General features: G+C 43.0%; 1 protein-coding gene across 1 annotated transcript; it reads right to left on the bottom strand.

The window, feature by feature from the left end:
* Nucleotides 1-360: 360 nt before the first annotated feature.
* On the bottom strand, nucleotides 361-4,854 carry LOC147418132 (uncharacterized). The gene is made up of 14 exons (XM_086507005.1): nucleotides 4,543-4,854; nucleotides 4,059-4,450; nucleotides 3,829-3,990; nucleotides 3,620-3,748; nucleotides 3,263-3,517; nucleotides 3,137-3,191; nucleotides 3,046-3,057; nucleotides 2,917-2,966; nucleotides 2,623-2,724; nucleotides 2,389-2,520; nucleotides 2,070-2,297; nucleotides 1,335-1,553; nucleotides 1,086-1,178; nucleotides 361-974 (listed from the first exon to the last, which is right to left on the bottom strand). Exons 1-14 carry the CDS (start codon nucleotides 4,613-4,615, stop codon nucleotides 510-512), a joined length of 2,367 nt encoding a protein of 788 aa, XP_086363131.1. The 5' UTR covers nucleotides 4,616-4,854; the 3' UTR covers nucleotides 361-509.
* Nucleotides 4,855-16,475: the final 11,621 nt, after the last annotated feature.

Here is a 16,475-nt window from a genome sequence, read left to right on the forward strand (position 1 = left end):
TGAGAGAGAGAGAGAGAGAGAGAGAGAGAGAGAGAAGCTTTCAAACCATATGGTGAAATTTGCCATGATACCAAACAACACAACTTGCAAATACAACTTGAATGACAGCTTGCAAATACAACCACAAAATCTACGCACTTCACAAGTTTTCACACATACCATGGATGTCTACCCAAGGCACACTATTCAAACTATGAAGCAACTTAATTTCATAGCTTAAGCCAAGAGAGAGAAGGGAAAGCCAACACATTGCATGCTAAAGCTGATGAGTATGTGATGCAAGTTCATACAAACAGCATTTTGATAATTGATAAAGTAAACCCGTTACACATATCAACCCAGGCAATCCATAAACCCAGACTTAATTTAACATCCGAACATGTAAACGTGGATAACATGTCAACCCAAAAAATTGTTTTAACCACCTAGCATAAGCCGAGGAGAGAATGAAAAGTTCACATTCCATGTTAGAGCTGATAAGTATGTGAAACAAAATCATACAAACAATCTCAAGCACGTGAAGATAAAATCTCTTGCGCCTCATCCTCGTCACTACTAACATCTTGGGCGCCATCCTCACTGTCCCCTTTGCCACTTCCACTGTCGTCATCCTCATCATCAGTCCCATCATCCTCACCGTCATCACCGCCACCACTTATGTCACCCCCACCATCGTCATCACCGCCACCACTGATGTCACTCCCACCACTTATGTCATCACCGCCACCACTTGTGTCACCCCCACCATTGTCATCATCGGCACCACTTATATCACTCCCACCACTTATGTCATCACCGCCACCACTTGTGTCACTCCCAGCATCGTCATCATCGACATCCCCATCGCTACCATAATAGGGATCATCATCCCCACTCCCATCCTGGTTAGACTCGTTATCACTCCCTCCGCTACTCCCCCCGCTGCTTTTATCATCGTCACTACGAACAATCAAGGTCCCCACTTTGATCCGGCGCTGCATTAAAACAGATTAATTTAAACTCAGACATACAATAAACCCAGGCACTTACAAAAACACAAACCCGATTAAAATAGTAAAGTTGGCTTCTATGACCATAGAAATTACCCTAGATTCGTAGCCTTCCTCCACGTGACTCTTGATCTCCTTTTTCATTGCCTCTTCCCTTTGATCGATCGTTTTCATGTGGTTGGCCACAAACTGCATGATAAAAGTATCTTTCTTCATGGCCGTTTGAGCCTTGCACGAAAGAACGTCCCAAGTGAGGGCTGCCCTATTCTTTGCTCTCTCCTCAATCCTCTTGCGATTTACTGCAAACTTTTGACTCACATCCTTAAAGCGTTGTTGGGCCCGTACCTGATCTCGTATACTTGACTTGGGCACATCGTTGTTGACACTCCCTCGAGGCCGCCCTCCGAGCCTTTGAGGGATGAAGACATCCAGCCCATGTACTTTCTTTAAGTGTTGAATCATCCGTGATCGCTTCTCCATGAGAGTGTTCCGACTCGCACATGGTGGTTCAGCCCGACAAATCCTCTCCAACTTACCCCCATTGATAACCTCAACATAAGGCGTCTACATCCAATACAATACAAAAGGCAAAGCAATTCAGTGAACGGATAAACCCAGGCAATAAAAAATACTAGACAGAGAGAGAGTTGCACACCATGCCGTGAGTGGTAAACCCGGGCAATAAGAATACTAGAGAGAGAGAGAGAGAGAGAGAGAGAGAGAGAGAGAGAGAGAGAGAGAGAAAGAGAGAGTTGCACACCATGCCGTGACAGGTAAACCCGGGCAATAAGAATACTAGAGAGAGAGAGAGAGTTGCACACCATGCTGTGACAGATAAACCCGGGCAATAAGAATACTAGAGAGAGAGAGAGAGTTGCACACCATGCCGTGACAGATAAACCCGGGCAATAAGAATACTAGAGAGAGAGAGAGAGAGAGAAAGAGAGAGTTGCACACCATTCCGTGACAGATAAACCCGGGCAACAAGAATACTAGAGAGAGAGAGAGAGAGAGAGAGAGAGAGAGAGAGAGAGAAAGTTGCACACCATGCCGTGACAGATAAACCTAGGGACTTCTTACCATAGTTGTGGAGGTAGTACAGCTTGCCCTTGATTGTTTTGCTCTCTTTACTTGAATCTTGGGCCGCTTTGAAGAGCCGACAAGGGCAAGAGCCTTATCCCCCGTCCCTTCATCCTCTTGCCCCGTCTCCACATGCTTTTTAGCCTTATTCTTCACACCATCCCTCTTTACAACAATCTTAACCTCTGGCACCTTCTCCAACTGCCCCTTGCCCGTGTGCCCTTTCACCTTGACCTAACCATTTTATCAAAGAAGAGGAAAACCATAAGATAAAAAAAGACAATTCATTGGCTTCTTGCACAACACTTGAGGGGCTTACCTCGTCAACAGCAAGTTTCCGCTCGACGGGATCACGAACTTCCACCTCTTTCATCCTCTTCACATTTTGTTGCTCGGGGACAGCCGTTCCTTCTTTCTCTTTCACATCGGCCTTGGCCTTTCTCTTGTTCACCTATGACAATGCACTCAGACATAAACCCAGGTGCAAGGACCAAAAACACTTGCAAGGCACACTTTCATTGCAATAGTCTACCTAGGGCCGTTTGTTGCATACCTGTGTCTTGGGTGGCTCGGAGCCTGCTGTGCCACTCAACTTCTTTGCTTGACCACTCTCTTGAACCTTCAAGGGAATTGATCCTTCAAGCACAATTATATCCTGCACACATTGCCACCCGTGAACACCTTACAGCTGACACAATTTTCAAAAAAATTGTACAATACCCGGACACTGACAGGTAAAGCCGAGCACTGACAGATAAACCCGAGCACAGACAGATAAACCTGAGCTAAACTCGAGCACTAACAGGTAAACCCAAGCACTGACAGATAAACCCGGGCACAGTCCTACCATTTTAGTTTGTTGGGCCTCCTTTGCAGCCTTATGAGCCTTTGGAGCTCCTGGTCGGGTGCCCGCTATGCCGCTCACCTCCTTTGACTGACCGCTTTTTTGAGCCTTCAACGCGCCTAATCCTTTAACCAGATTCAAACCCTGCACATCTTAAACACCTAAGCACTTAACAACTAGCAAAACTCGGGCACTGACAGATAAACCCAAGCATTTCTCCTACCTGTTTTGTTGGTTGGATCTCCTTTGGGGCCTTTGGGGCCAGGGCCTTCTTCATACTAGCATCTTGGCATGGCTCCTAAGGTACATCCGATGACAGACGAGCATCTTGACCTTGCACAAATCTTACATGTTTTGTTGGTTGGGCCTCCTTTGGGACCTTTGGGGCCTTTGGGGCCTTCTTCAAAACAGAGCCTTGGCCTTGCTCTCGAGGTACATCCGCCGACAAAGGAGCATCTTGGCCCAGTGGCATTGCAATCTTCAAAGGCGTTGCAATCTTTGGGGCCTTTGGAGCCTTCTTTGAAGCAACACCTTGGCACGGCTCTCGAGGTACATTCGCCAACAGAGGAGCATCAATCTTCAAAGGCGTTGCCCTCTTCAAACCCTGCACATGTGAACACTTAACAGCAGGCACAAATTTCCCTTAAACCACACAAATCTTCGGGCAATGACAGATAAACCCGGGCATCTACAGGAAGAGTCCTACCTGTTTTGTGCGTTGGATCTCCTTTGGGACCTTTGGAGCTTTCTTTGAAGCAGCACCTTGGCACGCCTCTCGAGGTACATCCATCGACAGAGGAGCATCTTGGCCCTGAGGCGTTGCAATCTTCAAACCCTGCACACGTTGGAACAAATAAACCCAAACGTCCATAGATAAACCCGGACATTCACAGGTAAACCCGGGAACTGTCTTACTTGTTCTGGCTGTTGGGCCTTTAAAGCCCCCTTCTTCCCTTCCTTGGTCACAACAGCAGCAGGCTTGCATGGCTCTGGTTCTACAACCGCCAATGGAGGAACATCGTCATTGTTTGGTCCTTTCCCCGCTTTCTTCTTCCTTTCCCCGGTCACAGCAGCAGTCTTGACCGACGAAGGCTCCGGAACAACATCGGGTTGAGACACTGCAAGAAGGAGCTCCCCCCCCCCGCCTCTTTGACCTCCTCAACCGGGGTTGGCCCCACCCTTGACCGCGTGGCTCTCATCGCAGGCGGCTTTTTGGCTCCCCCCCCCCCCCCCCCCCCCCCCCCCAAGCCCTTCCAGCAGGGTTCTTTGGCGGAGGTGTAGAGTAGGCGCCCCTCATTCCCGTCCTCCCTCCCTTCTTCGCCTTGCCCGCCATCTCTGCGCAATCCTAGACAGAGCTCCCCCTTGCCCACGATGCCCTTGAAACCCCCTGGACAGACCTGCGAGATGCCCTGAAACACCCCCTCAAACCCCAAAAGAGAGGTGGCAATTTTGAACGCCCATCTTGCAAGCTGTACTACGAGGTGCAAAGTGAAAGCAATCCGGGCGACATGGCGGGACGACCTGCAGGCTCCCCTCACTGCCTGAGGTGAGGTGAAGTGACACACCCCACTTCAAAATCATGGCAGGTGATCCCGTCGGATTTCCCCCCCCGTCATAATTCGTGCCGACGTGGATTGTCCGTCGCCATCTCACCCAAGTCCCGAGGCCACGTCACCCACCCGACGCCACGTCGTCTCGCCATTCGTCGCCCAGGTTTACCTCCTACCCCAAGCCTGGCCCCGCCACGCGGACGATCCAGATCGTCTCGTCGATCGCGCCCCAGTTCCGCGCCGCCGATCCCATGAACGAGCTTCTTAAATGTGCATGTGTATATAGTCCTTTAAACATTTTTGGATTCCAAAAAAGATCTTGCACTTGTAGTGTCACGTAGCCTATAACGATGGTGACTAGGTCTTTTGATCGTAGAGCTGGGAAGGCGAGGTTCAAGGGGAGACCGTCGGTTGTAGTGCCCAGGCAATCGGAATAATATGGACAACAAGCCACAAGTATAAATAGGGTTCGTGGATAAGGGGTGATACTCATTGTCTCATAGGTTGGGTGGTAAGATTGGCGACCTAACCCCTTAGTGTGTAGTGCCTGTAGTGGTGCTATGATGACATAACATTGATATCATAGATGGGTCTATCAGTGGTGCTATGGTAATATAACACTGGTATCAGCGGCCAGTCTATCTTCGCATGTGAAATCTCTTGCTCACTCTTCTCTCTCTCTCTCTCTCTCCCTCTCTTGTGCCACTACCTTGCACTATGACTTGTACCACCTCGCCCACCACTTGATGTCCACTCGTCGCCTCCATCGCCGCCATTCACCTCCTTGCCACCCCCACCTATTTGCTGCCTTTCATCGCCTGCAATGGCCACCGACGAAGTGCAGCTATTGTTCCAACTTCCTATCTCCGAGCCACAGAGGACAATCGCCAACACCATCATCCACCTGCTGAAACTGCTAACACCGCCGCCAACCTTCCCACACCTTCGAGAGGTGGTTCCCACAGGGCAGCGACCATAAAGGAAAGTTGGAGGACTCTACCAAGGTGGTCGCGACCGGGACCCCTCTCCTTGCGGTCGGCAAACATGGAACACAACACCTCTCTTCGTAGCATTCAAGTAGTTATCTAGAGGACTCTTCACGCGTGCAAGGAATACTTTTCAATGCCAAATTTTGGTTATATCAATTTCAGATTTCATAGTACGCACTCCCGCAGCAACTCATAACTAACTCCAACGCGGATTTGTTACTCTCGAAAGAGAAGAGGGTGATTATTTTACGTCTTGCTCATATTTTCAGCATTGTATACAAAAAGCTCTATTTTTTAATTTTTTGTGTATTTATTTGCTAGGAAACATTTTTTAAAAATGTTGCCCATCGTAGTGTGTCCCCACCACCCTCTAATTCTCTAGGTTTTTCGGGCTTCAAGCTATCATTAGTTGCAGGCTTAACCCTGATCTAGCTATCTAGCCATAGACGCCAAGTTCTTTTCCACTTTGGAGCACGTTTGCCAGTCACCTTACATGATTTGCCGATGCCCTCCATGGCCGTAGACCCCACCATTAGATCCGGTGTGCCCCTAGAAGCCGTCGACCATGACGATCTGCTTCTGGACGATGAGCTAGCTATTAAGGAGACCGACATGGTCAAAGGGGACAATGAGGTGTCAATGGATGATGATAACAAGGACTATTACCTAGCCAATCTTGTCGATGTCTTGATGGTGACGAAGCTCTCTAGCAGGATATTCAAATATTTCAATGCAAAATTGATCGCCTTGAAAAAAGTACAGGCTAATGTAGTCACGATGCTTTCGCATCTCCACACTTCTAGATGCATTGATAGCCACTTCAGGTGGCTCTCCTTTTTCTCGTAGTAAGAGGATACCCGCTGCACGGTGAGCATAGGGCCTCACCCGTAGTCACGGGGTCCAGGCAAATGTACCTACAGGGCCGTCCATAGAGAGAGCATCATCTCTGCTCAAGGATTGTAAATTGCGTATCTTTGGAGGTGAGGAAAGAGAGCAGAACAAAGATTCTATCAATATGTTCCTTACAAAGTGGTCGGACATTCATGCACTGTGAAAGTAGCCTAGACGTGTGTGGCCCGTAGAGGCTAGCTTCTTGTTGATTGGCAAGGCGTACAAGTGGTGGATGAGCTTGACTACTCGTCTTGCCGCTTGGGTGGAGTTCAAAACCATGTTTTGAAAGGAGTTCTTGCCATGCAACGAAGAAGAGAGAAACTAGGAGTCATGAGATAAGTATTCGATAGAGAACAAGTTCCTACTCAGTACATCTCGGACTATAGAGAGATAAGGAATTGATGCATTCCACACTTTTTGGGGCTTCAAGAGGGGCCTCACAAATGATTAATATCTTGAGTACATTGAGCTTCTTCATTCGGAAGTCTTATCCAAGGCAATTAAATATACACAAATCTATGACGACATCAAGTACCGTGGTGCATGAGATGGGAAAGGTAGGGCTAGGGACACGGAGAAAAAGGGGTCAGGGTTCAAAATAAAGGGGTTTTGTAGTAGTGAGAGGCAAGGAAAGAGGACGGGTTAGGGGCGTCAAAGTGGTCATTGGACTTGGCGATCCAGCCAATGGTTGTTCTTGCCTTGTGAGGATGTTCTTTGAACCATACTCCTGAAGATTGGCTATGAACATGAGCGTATTTGCATCCATGGAGTACTGGTTTTTTGTGGGTTGTGGCACGTGCATTGGTTGAGTGTAGTTGAATACCAGTTTCCCATCGTTTAGAAGATGCGAATGTTACCCTGGCATTTGTTGCGGCTTCGGTTGAGTGCTACCCCATGGAATGGGATGATCCCCTCCACAAGTATTACATATCCTCAATTTAGGTTGTTGTACAATTGGGTTCTGTTACATTGACCATTCAAAAGAAAAGAGAGTTAAAATCCCAAAAAAAAGAGCTACGTTTAAACGCAAAAGGAAAATCGTTGCTTTAGCTGAAATAAGGTAGGTCACACCAAGGCCAATTGCTCTAAGGTTAAAGCTAGCACTAGTGGCAGTGAGCCTAAGAGAGATGGTAAATCCTCTAGATAGTTGCACATGGTGCAAAGGCTCCCTCTCAGTTCTAGAGAGTTAAGGAAGGTGACGGTGTGCCACTATGATGAGCGTCATGCTTGTTCAATGACATCGGCTATCTAGTAGCTTAGCTTAGGTCCTCATGACATGGTGTGCATATATGATATTTTAGGTGTCCATAGAGTCACTGCTTTCATAGATGATGGAGCTAGCCATAACTTCTAAAACTACTTGTTGGTTAAGAAGTTAAGGTTGACCGCGATCGCAAACGATCATGAGTACATTGTTGGGTTGGCCAACAATTATGATAAGACCGTATGGAATACAGCAGTCTTGGGAGTTCCATTAGCCATACAGGACTACAGGGTTTCTCTTGACTTTCAGGTCGTGCACTTGGCTAGAGTAGATGTGTACCTAGATAGGGAGTGGTTGTATAGTCTGGGCCCTATTTTGTGGAGGAGTTATTTTCATAACACACTACCTTCTTATAGATTAAGCCACTCTGAAGCACAAGAAGTGGAAAGATAGTTAACGGAATACTTGAGAAAAGGCTTTATTAGGCCTAGTTCTAGTCCATGGGAATCACATATTCTTCTGGTAAAGAAGTACAATACGGATGTGTGTAGATTATAGGGCTCTTAATCAAATAATGATTAAGCACAAATATCTTATGCCGCTTATGGATGAGTCATTTGATCAAATCTTTGGGTCAAAGTATTTTTCAAAGATACACTTGAGATCTAGTTATCATCATGTTATAATTAGACTAGAAGATGTTGCGAAGACAGCATTTAGGACCCGTTTTGAGCATTTTGAGTTTTTGGTCATGCCATTTGGTGTAACCAATGCAGCAATGAAATTTATGACGTTGATCTTAGGAAAATTTGTAGTATTTTTTCTAGTTGCAGATATAGTAATTAGTCTAAAGTAAATCTCAAAAAGAACATAGAATATTTACGTATGGTATTCAAATTATTGAGAAAACATAATTATTTGCGAAGAAAAGCAATTGCAATTTCTTTGAGATCGGGATTCATTATCTAGGTCACATTTTATCCGTAGAGGGAACGCAAATGGGAGTTAAGAAAGTGGAAGCTATTCTCAGGTGGCCAACACCAAAACATATCAAATAATTGCATATTTTTCTTGGTATGTTGGGCTTTTATCAACAATACGTGGAGGACTATACGAATATTCACATTGACATACCAATTGAGGTCAAACAATACAAGTATAAGTTGGGGGGAAGCCCAACAAAAAGGCTTTGAAAAACTTAAGGTGGCTATAGTAGTTGCACCTATATTGAACATAGTGGATTCCATTGAATTGTTTGTCTTGGAAATAGACACAAGTAATGAGGCTATTGGAGTTGTGCTTATGCAAACTATATTGAACATAGTGGATTCCATTGAATTGTTTGTCTTGGAAATAGACACAAGTAATGAGGCTATTGGAGTTGTGCTTATGCAAAGGGGATGCTTGATTGCATTTGAAAGCAAAAAGTTAGTCATGGGTCACACACGTCCGCTCGGATGTGTGTGAGACTAAAAGTCGTTTGTCAAAGAATATGTCCATTGTGCGAAATTACTCGGGGGAGACCCCTCGCCCATCCCCGCTTCCTGGAAGACATACTCAAAAGCGATGGTGCAAAGTGCACTAATAGGATTCAATCCATCGTGCATTATAGGCGGGGGTGTTACACCAGCTGGGCTATGCCCATTCGACGACTTCTCAAGTCAAAAAATAGAAATTTTTAATGTTATCCGCCTTGTATGACAAAAAACGTGTCCAATTGTATATTTCAGGGCCCTGTTCAGCATCCACGTCTGATAAGGGCCTTAGATCGTGCTAAGCGTAATTATTCAGTCTATGAGCGAGAATTACTAGCTATTGTACATGCACTTAAAAGAGAGATATTTATATGGTGCCACTTTTGAGGTCCAAATGGACCAAAAAAATTTGAAATGGCTTTCAAGTGAGAATAAATTGAAGGACATAGAAGCTCAGTGGGAGAAAACCCTATAGGAGTTCGGCCTTCACATTTGTTACCAGAGAGATAAATATAACATAGTGGTGGATGCACTTAGTTGCATGCCACAAATTAATGACTCAAGCTTCACAGCCTCAAGAATGAGTTCTTGGAATTACTATGTGTCTTATGTGAGTATGATCCATCTTTTACAGAGGTGTGGTGCGATGTACGTGCTCACCATCTCACAAACGCAGTCACCTTCCTCATTGGCATGTAGTGCTAGTCTAGAGACTCTAGTCGTAGGTGCAACGAGTAGCAAAGTGAGAGTTAGTCCATATAGACTAATCAAGCCTTTGAAGTATAGTTTGTAGCCAGAGAGTTCTAACATAAATCCTTCATCACCTTTGACAGCTACGGCTTCAAAGGGGGGTGATAGACTTCGTCGAGAAGAGAAGTATGCTAACTACTCCATTGATGTCAAGTACTTACTCTACAAAAGTAGGGGGTGCGTACCAACTATTGGTGACTTTCAATCTCACATTCTTAAAAAAATTCACGATAGTTCAAGTGTTGATATCCTAGGATTCAGAAGACCTATACACTAGTTAAAAGACAATTTATTTGGCCTAGGCTTTTCGAGGACGTCCAAACTTATGTGCCAAAATGCAATAAGTGTCAGGTCAATAAACATGAGTGTGTCAAGATTGAGAGACTACTTCATCCTTTGGGGATTTCTCAAGGGAAATGGGAAAGCATTTCCATGGATTTCATTACCGGTTTACTTAAAACTAATCGAGGGAATGACTCAGTGTGGGTAGTAGTTAACAAGTTACCGAAATGGAAAATTTTATTGCCACAAAGAAAACAGTTAAAACACCATAAATGACAAAACTCTTTATTGAATATCTCTACAAGCTATATGGCATGCCCGCTAATATAGTGTCATATAGAGATAGGAAGTTCAATAGTCAATTTTGGCGGGAAGTCTTCAAAAGGTTGGATACTACTTTGAGCATGAGTACCGTTAGATCATCTACAGTCTAATGGTCAAACCAAAAGGGTTAACCAAATCCTAGAGGATATGTTGCGTTCTTATGTAATTAAGAAGCAATTTAACTAGGAAGAATACTTACCCATTTTGGAATTTGCTTACAATAGTTCCCACCAAACATCATCATTCACGTTGATGTATGGTTTCCAACCAATATCTCCTATCGTTGTAGGCTTAGAGAAGGAGAAGATTCAATCTGTCAAGGATTCAATTAAAGATATAAATGTTATGCTAAAAGTAGCAAAGGAAAGCATTTGTAGTGCACACAATTGTGCTAAGACGTATGCTAATAAAGGACAAAGAAAAGTTACCTTTGCAGAAGATTACTTTGTCTGCAAAGTTAGAAACCATGAAAATAAAAAAGTGTGACAAAATTTATCATAGATATTGTGTCCCTTTAAAGTTCTTAAGAAGGTTGAGGATGTAGCCTACAAGCTTGAGTTATTGGAGAGTTCTCAAGTTCACCTTGTCTTCCTCACTAGTAAACTAAAGAAATCAATTCATGGTTGGTGACTTAGTTTCTCGAAAGATTTTGGTTGATTTGATAGAGCCACCAAAGATACCATCTGAGCCAAAAAGGATTTTAGGATATCAAGATAGACAAACACGTCATAAGGTGTACCATGAGGTTCTAGTTAAGTGGATAGACTTAGACAAAGAAGCGACAACTTGGAAACATTGTAGTGAGATTTCCAAGAGATTTTTCCAAATTGTTTTTTAGAACAAAAAAATCTTTATGGGGGGTTGTCAAAGTCGGCGATGCACAAGCGTAGAGACCAAGGGGAGAAAGCGCGCGCGTGCACGAGAGAGAGAGAGAGAGAGAGAGAGAGAGAGAGAGAGAGAGAGAGAGAGAGAGAGAGAGAGAGTCTTTTGAACCAATCAACCTTGGAAATGAATAATTAAAAGTTTTACAATGGGGACATTGGGTTGCATATATACCCATCTAAGTAAATTTCCCTACACAGACTTTGACAAATAAGTAAAATAAATACCTAAATGCCAAAATAAATAATGGGATCACATTGGGCAGTTCATTTTGAGATGCCATAACTTTAACACCCACTTTGCAACTCATAGTGGATATAAATGGTGAGACCAAGTCAATGAAGATGCTACCATGGACATCGTTGAAGCTGCAAACTACCAGATACACCTTGGATTTGCTACCCTCAACTTTGTACCTTAGAAAATTGCCACCTTCAGCATTTGTTTCCTTATAGAAAATTGAAGTGCAGACCACACTACGCCCAAGAATACCCATTCATGAACTATGAACACATCACATCCAAAATACTCCAAGATAATGAACTTTGTGACACATCATGTCCATAATCCCACCAACAACAATGTATTGGTGCACTCATCCATAGTGTTTTAGGTATGTTTGATTGGTTCCCTACCAGATGCATGTGCCTTGAACTCTGACCCACAGGTTCAAACACCAGTAATTGAACTCTAACACAAGCGTCCAAATTAATTATATGGATCACTATTTGCCCCTCTCTGCCACTCACAAGCCTCTCACTTACTGAAGCTAGTGGCGGCAGTGGCCTCATGACTAGAAATCTGGTGACATGGCCATTGTGGTTACTACTATTGAGATCCATATGTTATGTTCATTTAGTGTGCTATAGGTGGAAATGGATTCGATAATTGTGCTAGACCGTTTTGACCAGGTGGATTCCATTGCTTGAAAAAGATAACACACAAAAGATAGAGAAAAAACGGTAGCAAGAAGAGCAAGGAGAACAAGGTGGTGGGAATATGGGGGAAAAGAAGGCCATGGGAAGATTCAAAATCTCTATTTTCCGGTGAAAGGGAAATAAAAGTATCGGGTACTTCTTACCTCAGTCTTTCAAACAAGAATCATTTCAAAAATTCAAAAGCAATTTTTAAAGTTGAGGTTCCGTAACGGATGTTGTCCCCTCATTTCCATAGATCACTCTCTCTCTAAATGCTAAAAGGCAAAGAAATGACCTCAAAATTCTCCTTATGGATCTTGTACCTGCACCTTCCAATTTTGGATTGACCATTTGCATTGTCGCATAGCATACGGTTGTATATTGTTTTGATCATATTGCATAACTTTTTTTGAGGTCCAAGCAAAGCGTATGTTGAGAATATGTACAACTATACCAGCTTTTTGTATGATTTCACACCATACCTACAATGTGTGTACTCCAGTTAGAGGGATATTAAGCACCCTTTTTTAGGTTTTAAGGTCCAATCAAAGAATGTATACAAATATACAAACACAATGTATGCAATGTATAGATGTGCACTTTGCTTAGAGCGATATCAAGCATTGCTTTGCAAATTCAATATTTCAAATGTATGTCTGGAGCTTTGCTCCATTATGCACAATCCAAAGATTGGGAAACTACCATATAATTTAAACATAGATTTTTTCCCAAAAGAGCTTGTGTATGCTATACATGCATTTAGGAGTCTCCAAAGCACATGCCATATCCCATTCCACTGTTTAATCACCAAATTTATGGACACTTTGCAAACTAATCAAATATAGAATTGGAGTTTGGAAAACCCAATGAATTATTTTGTAATCTTCTCTATCACCTTATGTCATAATCACACTGCTCAAATGCAATGTACATTTTTATGATTGCACTATCCAAATGCAATATACATTTTCAAATATACTTTTTTAACATTCCATGAACAATCGTATCGAGTGAATAAATAACTGCCCCAAAGGACCCAATCGACAAAAGGGCATTCTCAAATCTCATGCTAGAATACCTTGAGTCCCCTTCCGTAATCGATGGGTCCATTGCATGGCTCGTGAGTATGATAGTGACCCTCATTCTTTAGAATCTTGTATCATCAAGTTTCAAAACAAATTTCAAAACTACATCATAATTCTCTTAGCTTACCTCAAATAATTGAATTGCTTTTATAGGAAAGATCGTTCTCTGATCACTTAAATTGCACATCACTATGTTAATATAGGAAAACATAGATTTGAGAAGGCACCTCACAACAGCTCTATTGCCAAGTCTCTTTAGACCTAGTATTCTCCTTTGTTCTCAACTAATAAACCTTCTCCTCTAAATCTTCAAATGTTTGTTTATTTGCCATAAGCTCTTGTGCATACAGCTTGTTTGATGTATACATATTCATCTTCTCTTTTTGTACAATATCCTTTCATTACTCTACATTCTTAACTCTTATCTCAAATTGCCAAGTATAACCAGATAAATCTTGTCCACAGTTACCGATGACATGTAGCAGATGAGTACTATTGAAAAATGGAGGTGGTGCATTTTCAAAACAGATCCCTCCGACATATTGTCCCATCTACCACAAGTCAAGTGATGCTCCGCATTATTGCTCCTTTGTTCTCTCTCCTTGTGAGGTGACCGAAAAGTCTTGTTGTGTTACTTCAAGGGCTTGTTTGTTTGTTTAGTCAATATGCACATGAAGATGGCACCTTTCATGTGGTTGTTTAAAGGCTATGCAGGGTGAGTATTGATTGAAGTCCCTATATTGAAATTAATGTCATCTACAAAAACATTGTTTCTACTTGTGATGAATGGTGGATGGAGAGAAGAAAGAGGAAAAATCTATGGGAGGCCCTTTTGTCTCTTGACTTCTCCACAATCATGATCATGAGTATTATTCTACTTTCAAATTTTTAAGAAATGGAAGATCTAATTAAATATCTTCCTTATTTACGTGCATCCAAAACAAATACCATAGCACGATGAAGGTCTCAAAGATCATAGTTTTTTTTAGTATAATGGAAAAAGAAATAAAATGAGCCGACTTGAAAATTTGGCCATTTTGTAGCCTATGTTTATTTTCTCTCTCTAAGATGATGTGCCACTTATTAGAGGGCCCAAAATTGAGTCCATGTCTCTCCTAATGACACATCGTATATAAGACAATGCAATTCGCAAGCTTAGCTATCTTGTTGTTGTGTTCATAATACAAATATTTTAGGAGGTGTTGACTTTGTCAAGAGCATTAGCGTGCCAGCATTAGAGCAAGAAGCAAAAAAACAAGACAATACATTTCAAGAGGAGTTTATAACGTATTATGTACATCATTCTAACTAGCAAAAGCAATAATCCCTCTCCTAGTAACAACAGGGATGAAATATGCACCTAAGGCTCCGTCTTTTTCGTCTTCATTGCCTTGCAGCACAATGGTTTCTTTGCCTTCCGTGCCTGTAGGTTCCCATCCAAGCTTTGACAGGCATGTATTGTGGCGTCGAGGAGGAAAACTTTTGAGTAGTCGGGTAATTTACGTGGTCATTGCAAATGGGCAAGTGAAAATGAAATAGGTTATCAACTAAAGCAGGAGATTCACTACAAACAATTGAAGAAGAGAATGAATGCACCTGTGGGTTTTTTGCCATCATCTCGGGAACTAATCAATTGGAGGTTGCACGTTTGTGTAAGCTTCATCAAGCACAAATATGTCAATAACATCCTAGTATGTAGTTGTGCATGGAAAAATCATGCATTGCCGTGGCGCTCTATTCTTCTTGAACGGCATACCGCGACCTTGGAAAGGTGTTATCCAAGATGACGATGGGTAATACTTGTCAAACCTAAGCAGGCGGTGCATGTTCAAGCGCTGCAAGCCCCCATGCAATGCCTTCGACCCTACAGTTTTTAGCGCTGCAAACTTCATGTTGCAGGCCACCATGCGCTTGAAAAAATCCCCATGCATTGCCTTTATTAAAAATATCTCCATGCAGACTACCACACGATATTGCAATGCAATGTTTTTTCTAAAATTACGTCCACTCACCCTTTCACTTTCGAATGTTTCCCAACTTCCTACAACTAATGACCATTTTACCAAATTTTCCCCAACTAGTACCTCCTACGGATGTGTGTTTAATAGTAAGGTATTGTAATCCTCTAGTACTTGGTGCCACTAAAAATTTGATTGCTAAACTATACCAATTCCAAATGATTGTTAACAAGTCTCATTACTAGCAGACAACTCCGCACAAATTAATATAAAACTAGATGACTCTTTCTATTGAGTATAATGGACAATTGGAAGAAGACATGAACTAGACAAAATTGTCAAGGAGACATACACAGAATAGCAAGTGACTGAATGGATAGGTTATAGTTCTTGGATTGGAGGCAGCCATAAATTAGAAGGCTGTATACAACACCCTTCCGAGGGGGTTTACCCTTCTAGAGAAAGGCTAGATTGCTACCCTATAGTACGAACTTTGGAAGATAGTTTGTATGCAGAGAGAAAAGGGGAGTTTCTTTATGGCCTACAAAATGAAAGGTAGTCACCCTCCAACTTTGAGGGCTGATTGGAAGTGCTTGAGACGTTGGATGCTCGTCCTAACAAACAATTGCAAGTGAGTTATGCATAGTAACATTAATTAGACTAATTTAATCCTTACATACTCTGAAACGAAATAATAAGGCTCAAATCATGCTATCGTCGTCATGTACCATTCTCTCTCTCTCTCTCTCTCTCTCTCTCTCTCTCTCTCTCTCATGCTTGAGCCTATCCCCTCGTCCATGATACGCACTATCGCAACCATTCAGTTTCGCTCTCAATCTTCAATGTGAGAATGGACATTGGAGCAACGGCAAAAAGCCCCATCGACTATGCACACCATGCTCACAAGTTGGAGTCTCAAGTAAGTTTTGCTCACATCAGAACTTGCTTCCCTCACATTTTCAGCCATGACCTAGACCTACATACTTTCCTCTCCCATCCACAATGTGGACTCTCCATTCCCCCTCGTCACCATGATCTTTGAGCATCAAGTCACTCATCAGCCCCACACATAGTACACCACACGTATCTCTGGTCCAATAGGTCATATTTGACCTCCGTGGGCAATAATAATCTATGTGCGCCGGCACACGCACGCGGGCGTGTGTGCGTACACATGTATCAATAGGTGCACATCCTTCAATGGCTGACGTCCTCGGAGATGAGCTTTGCTATGTGGTTACCTAATGTCTCCACA

This window comes from Adiantum capillus-veneris, chromosome 30, assembly GCF_014529385.1.
Source record: "Adiantum capillus-veneris isolate H3 chromosome 30, ASM1452938v2, whole genome shotgun sequence".
Classification (NCBI taxonomy): Eukaryota; Viridiplantae; Streptophyta; class Polypodiopsida; order Polypodiales; family Pteridaceae; genus Adiantum; species Adiantum capillus-veneris.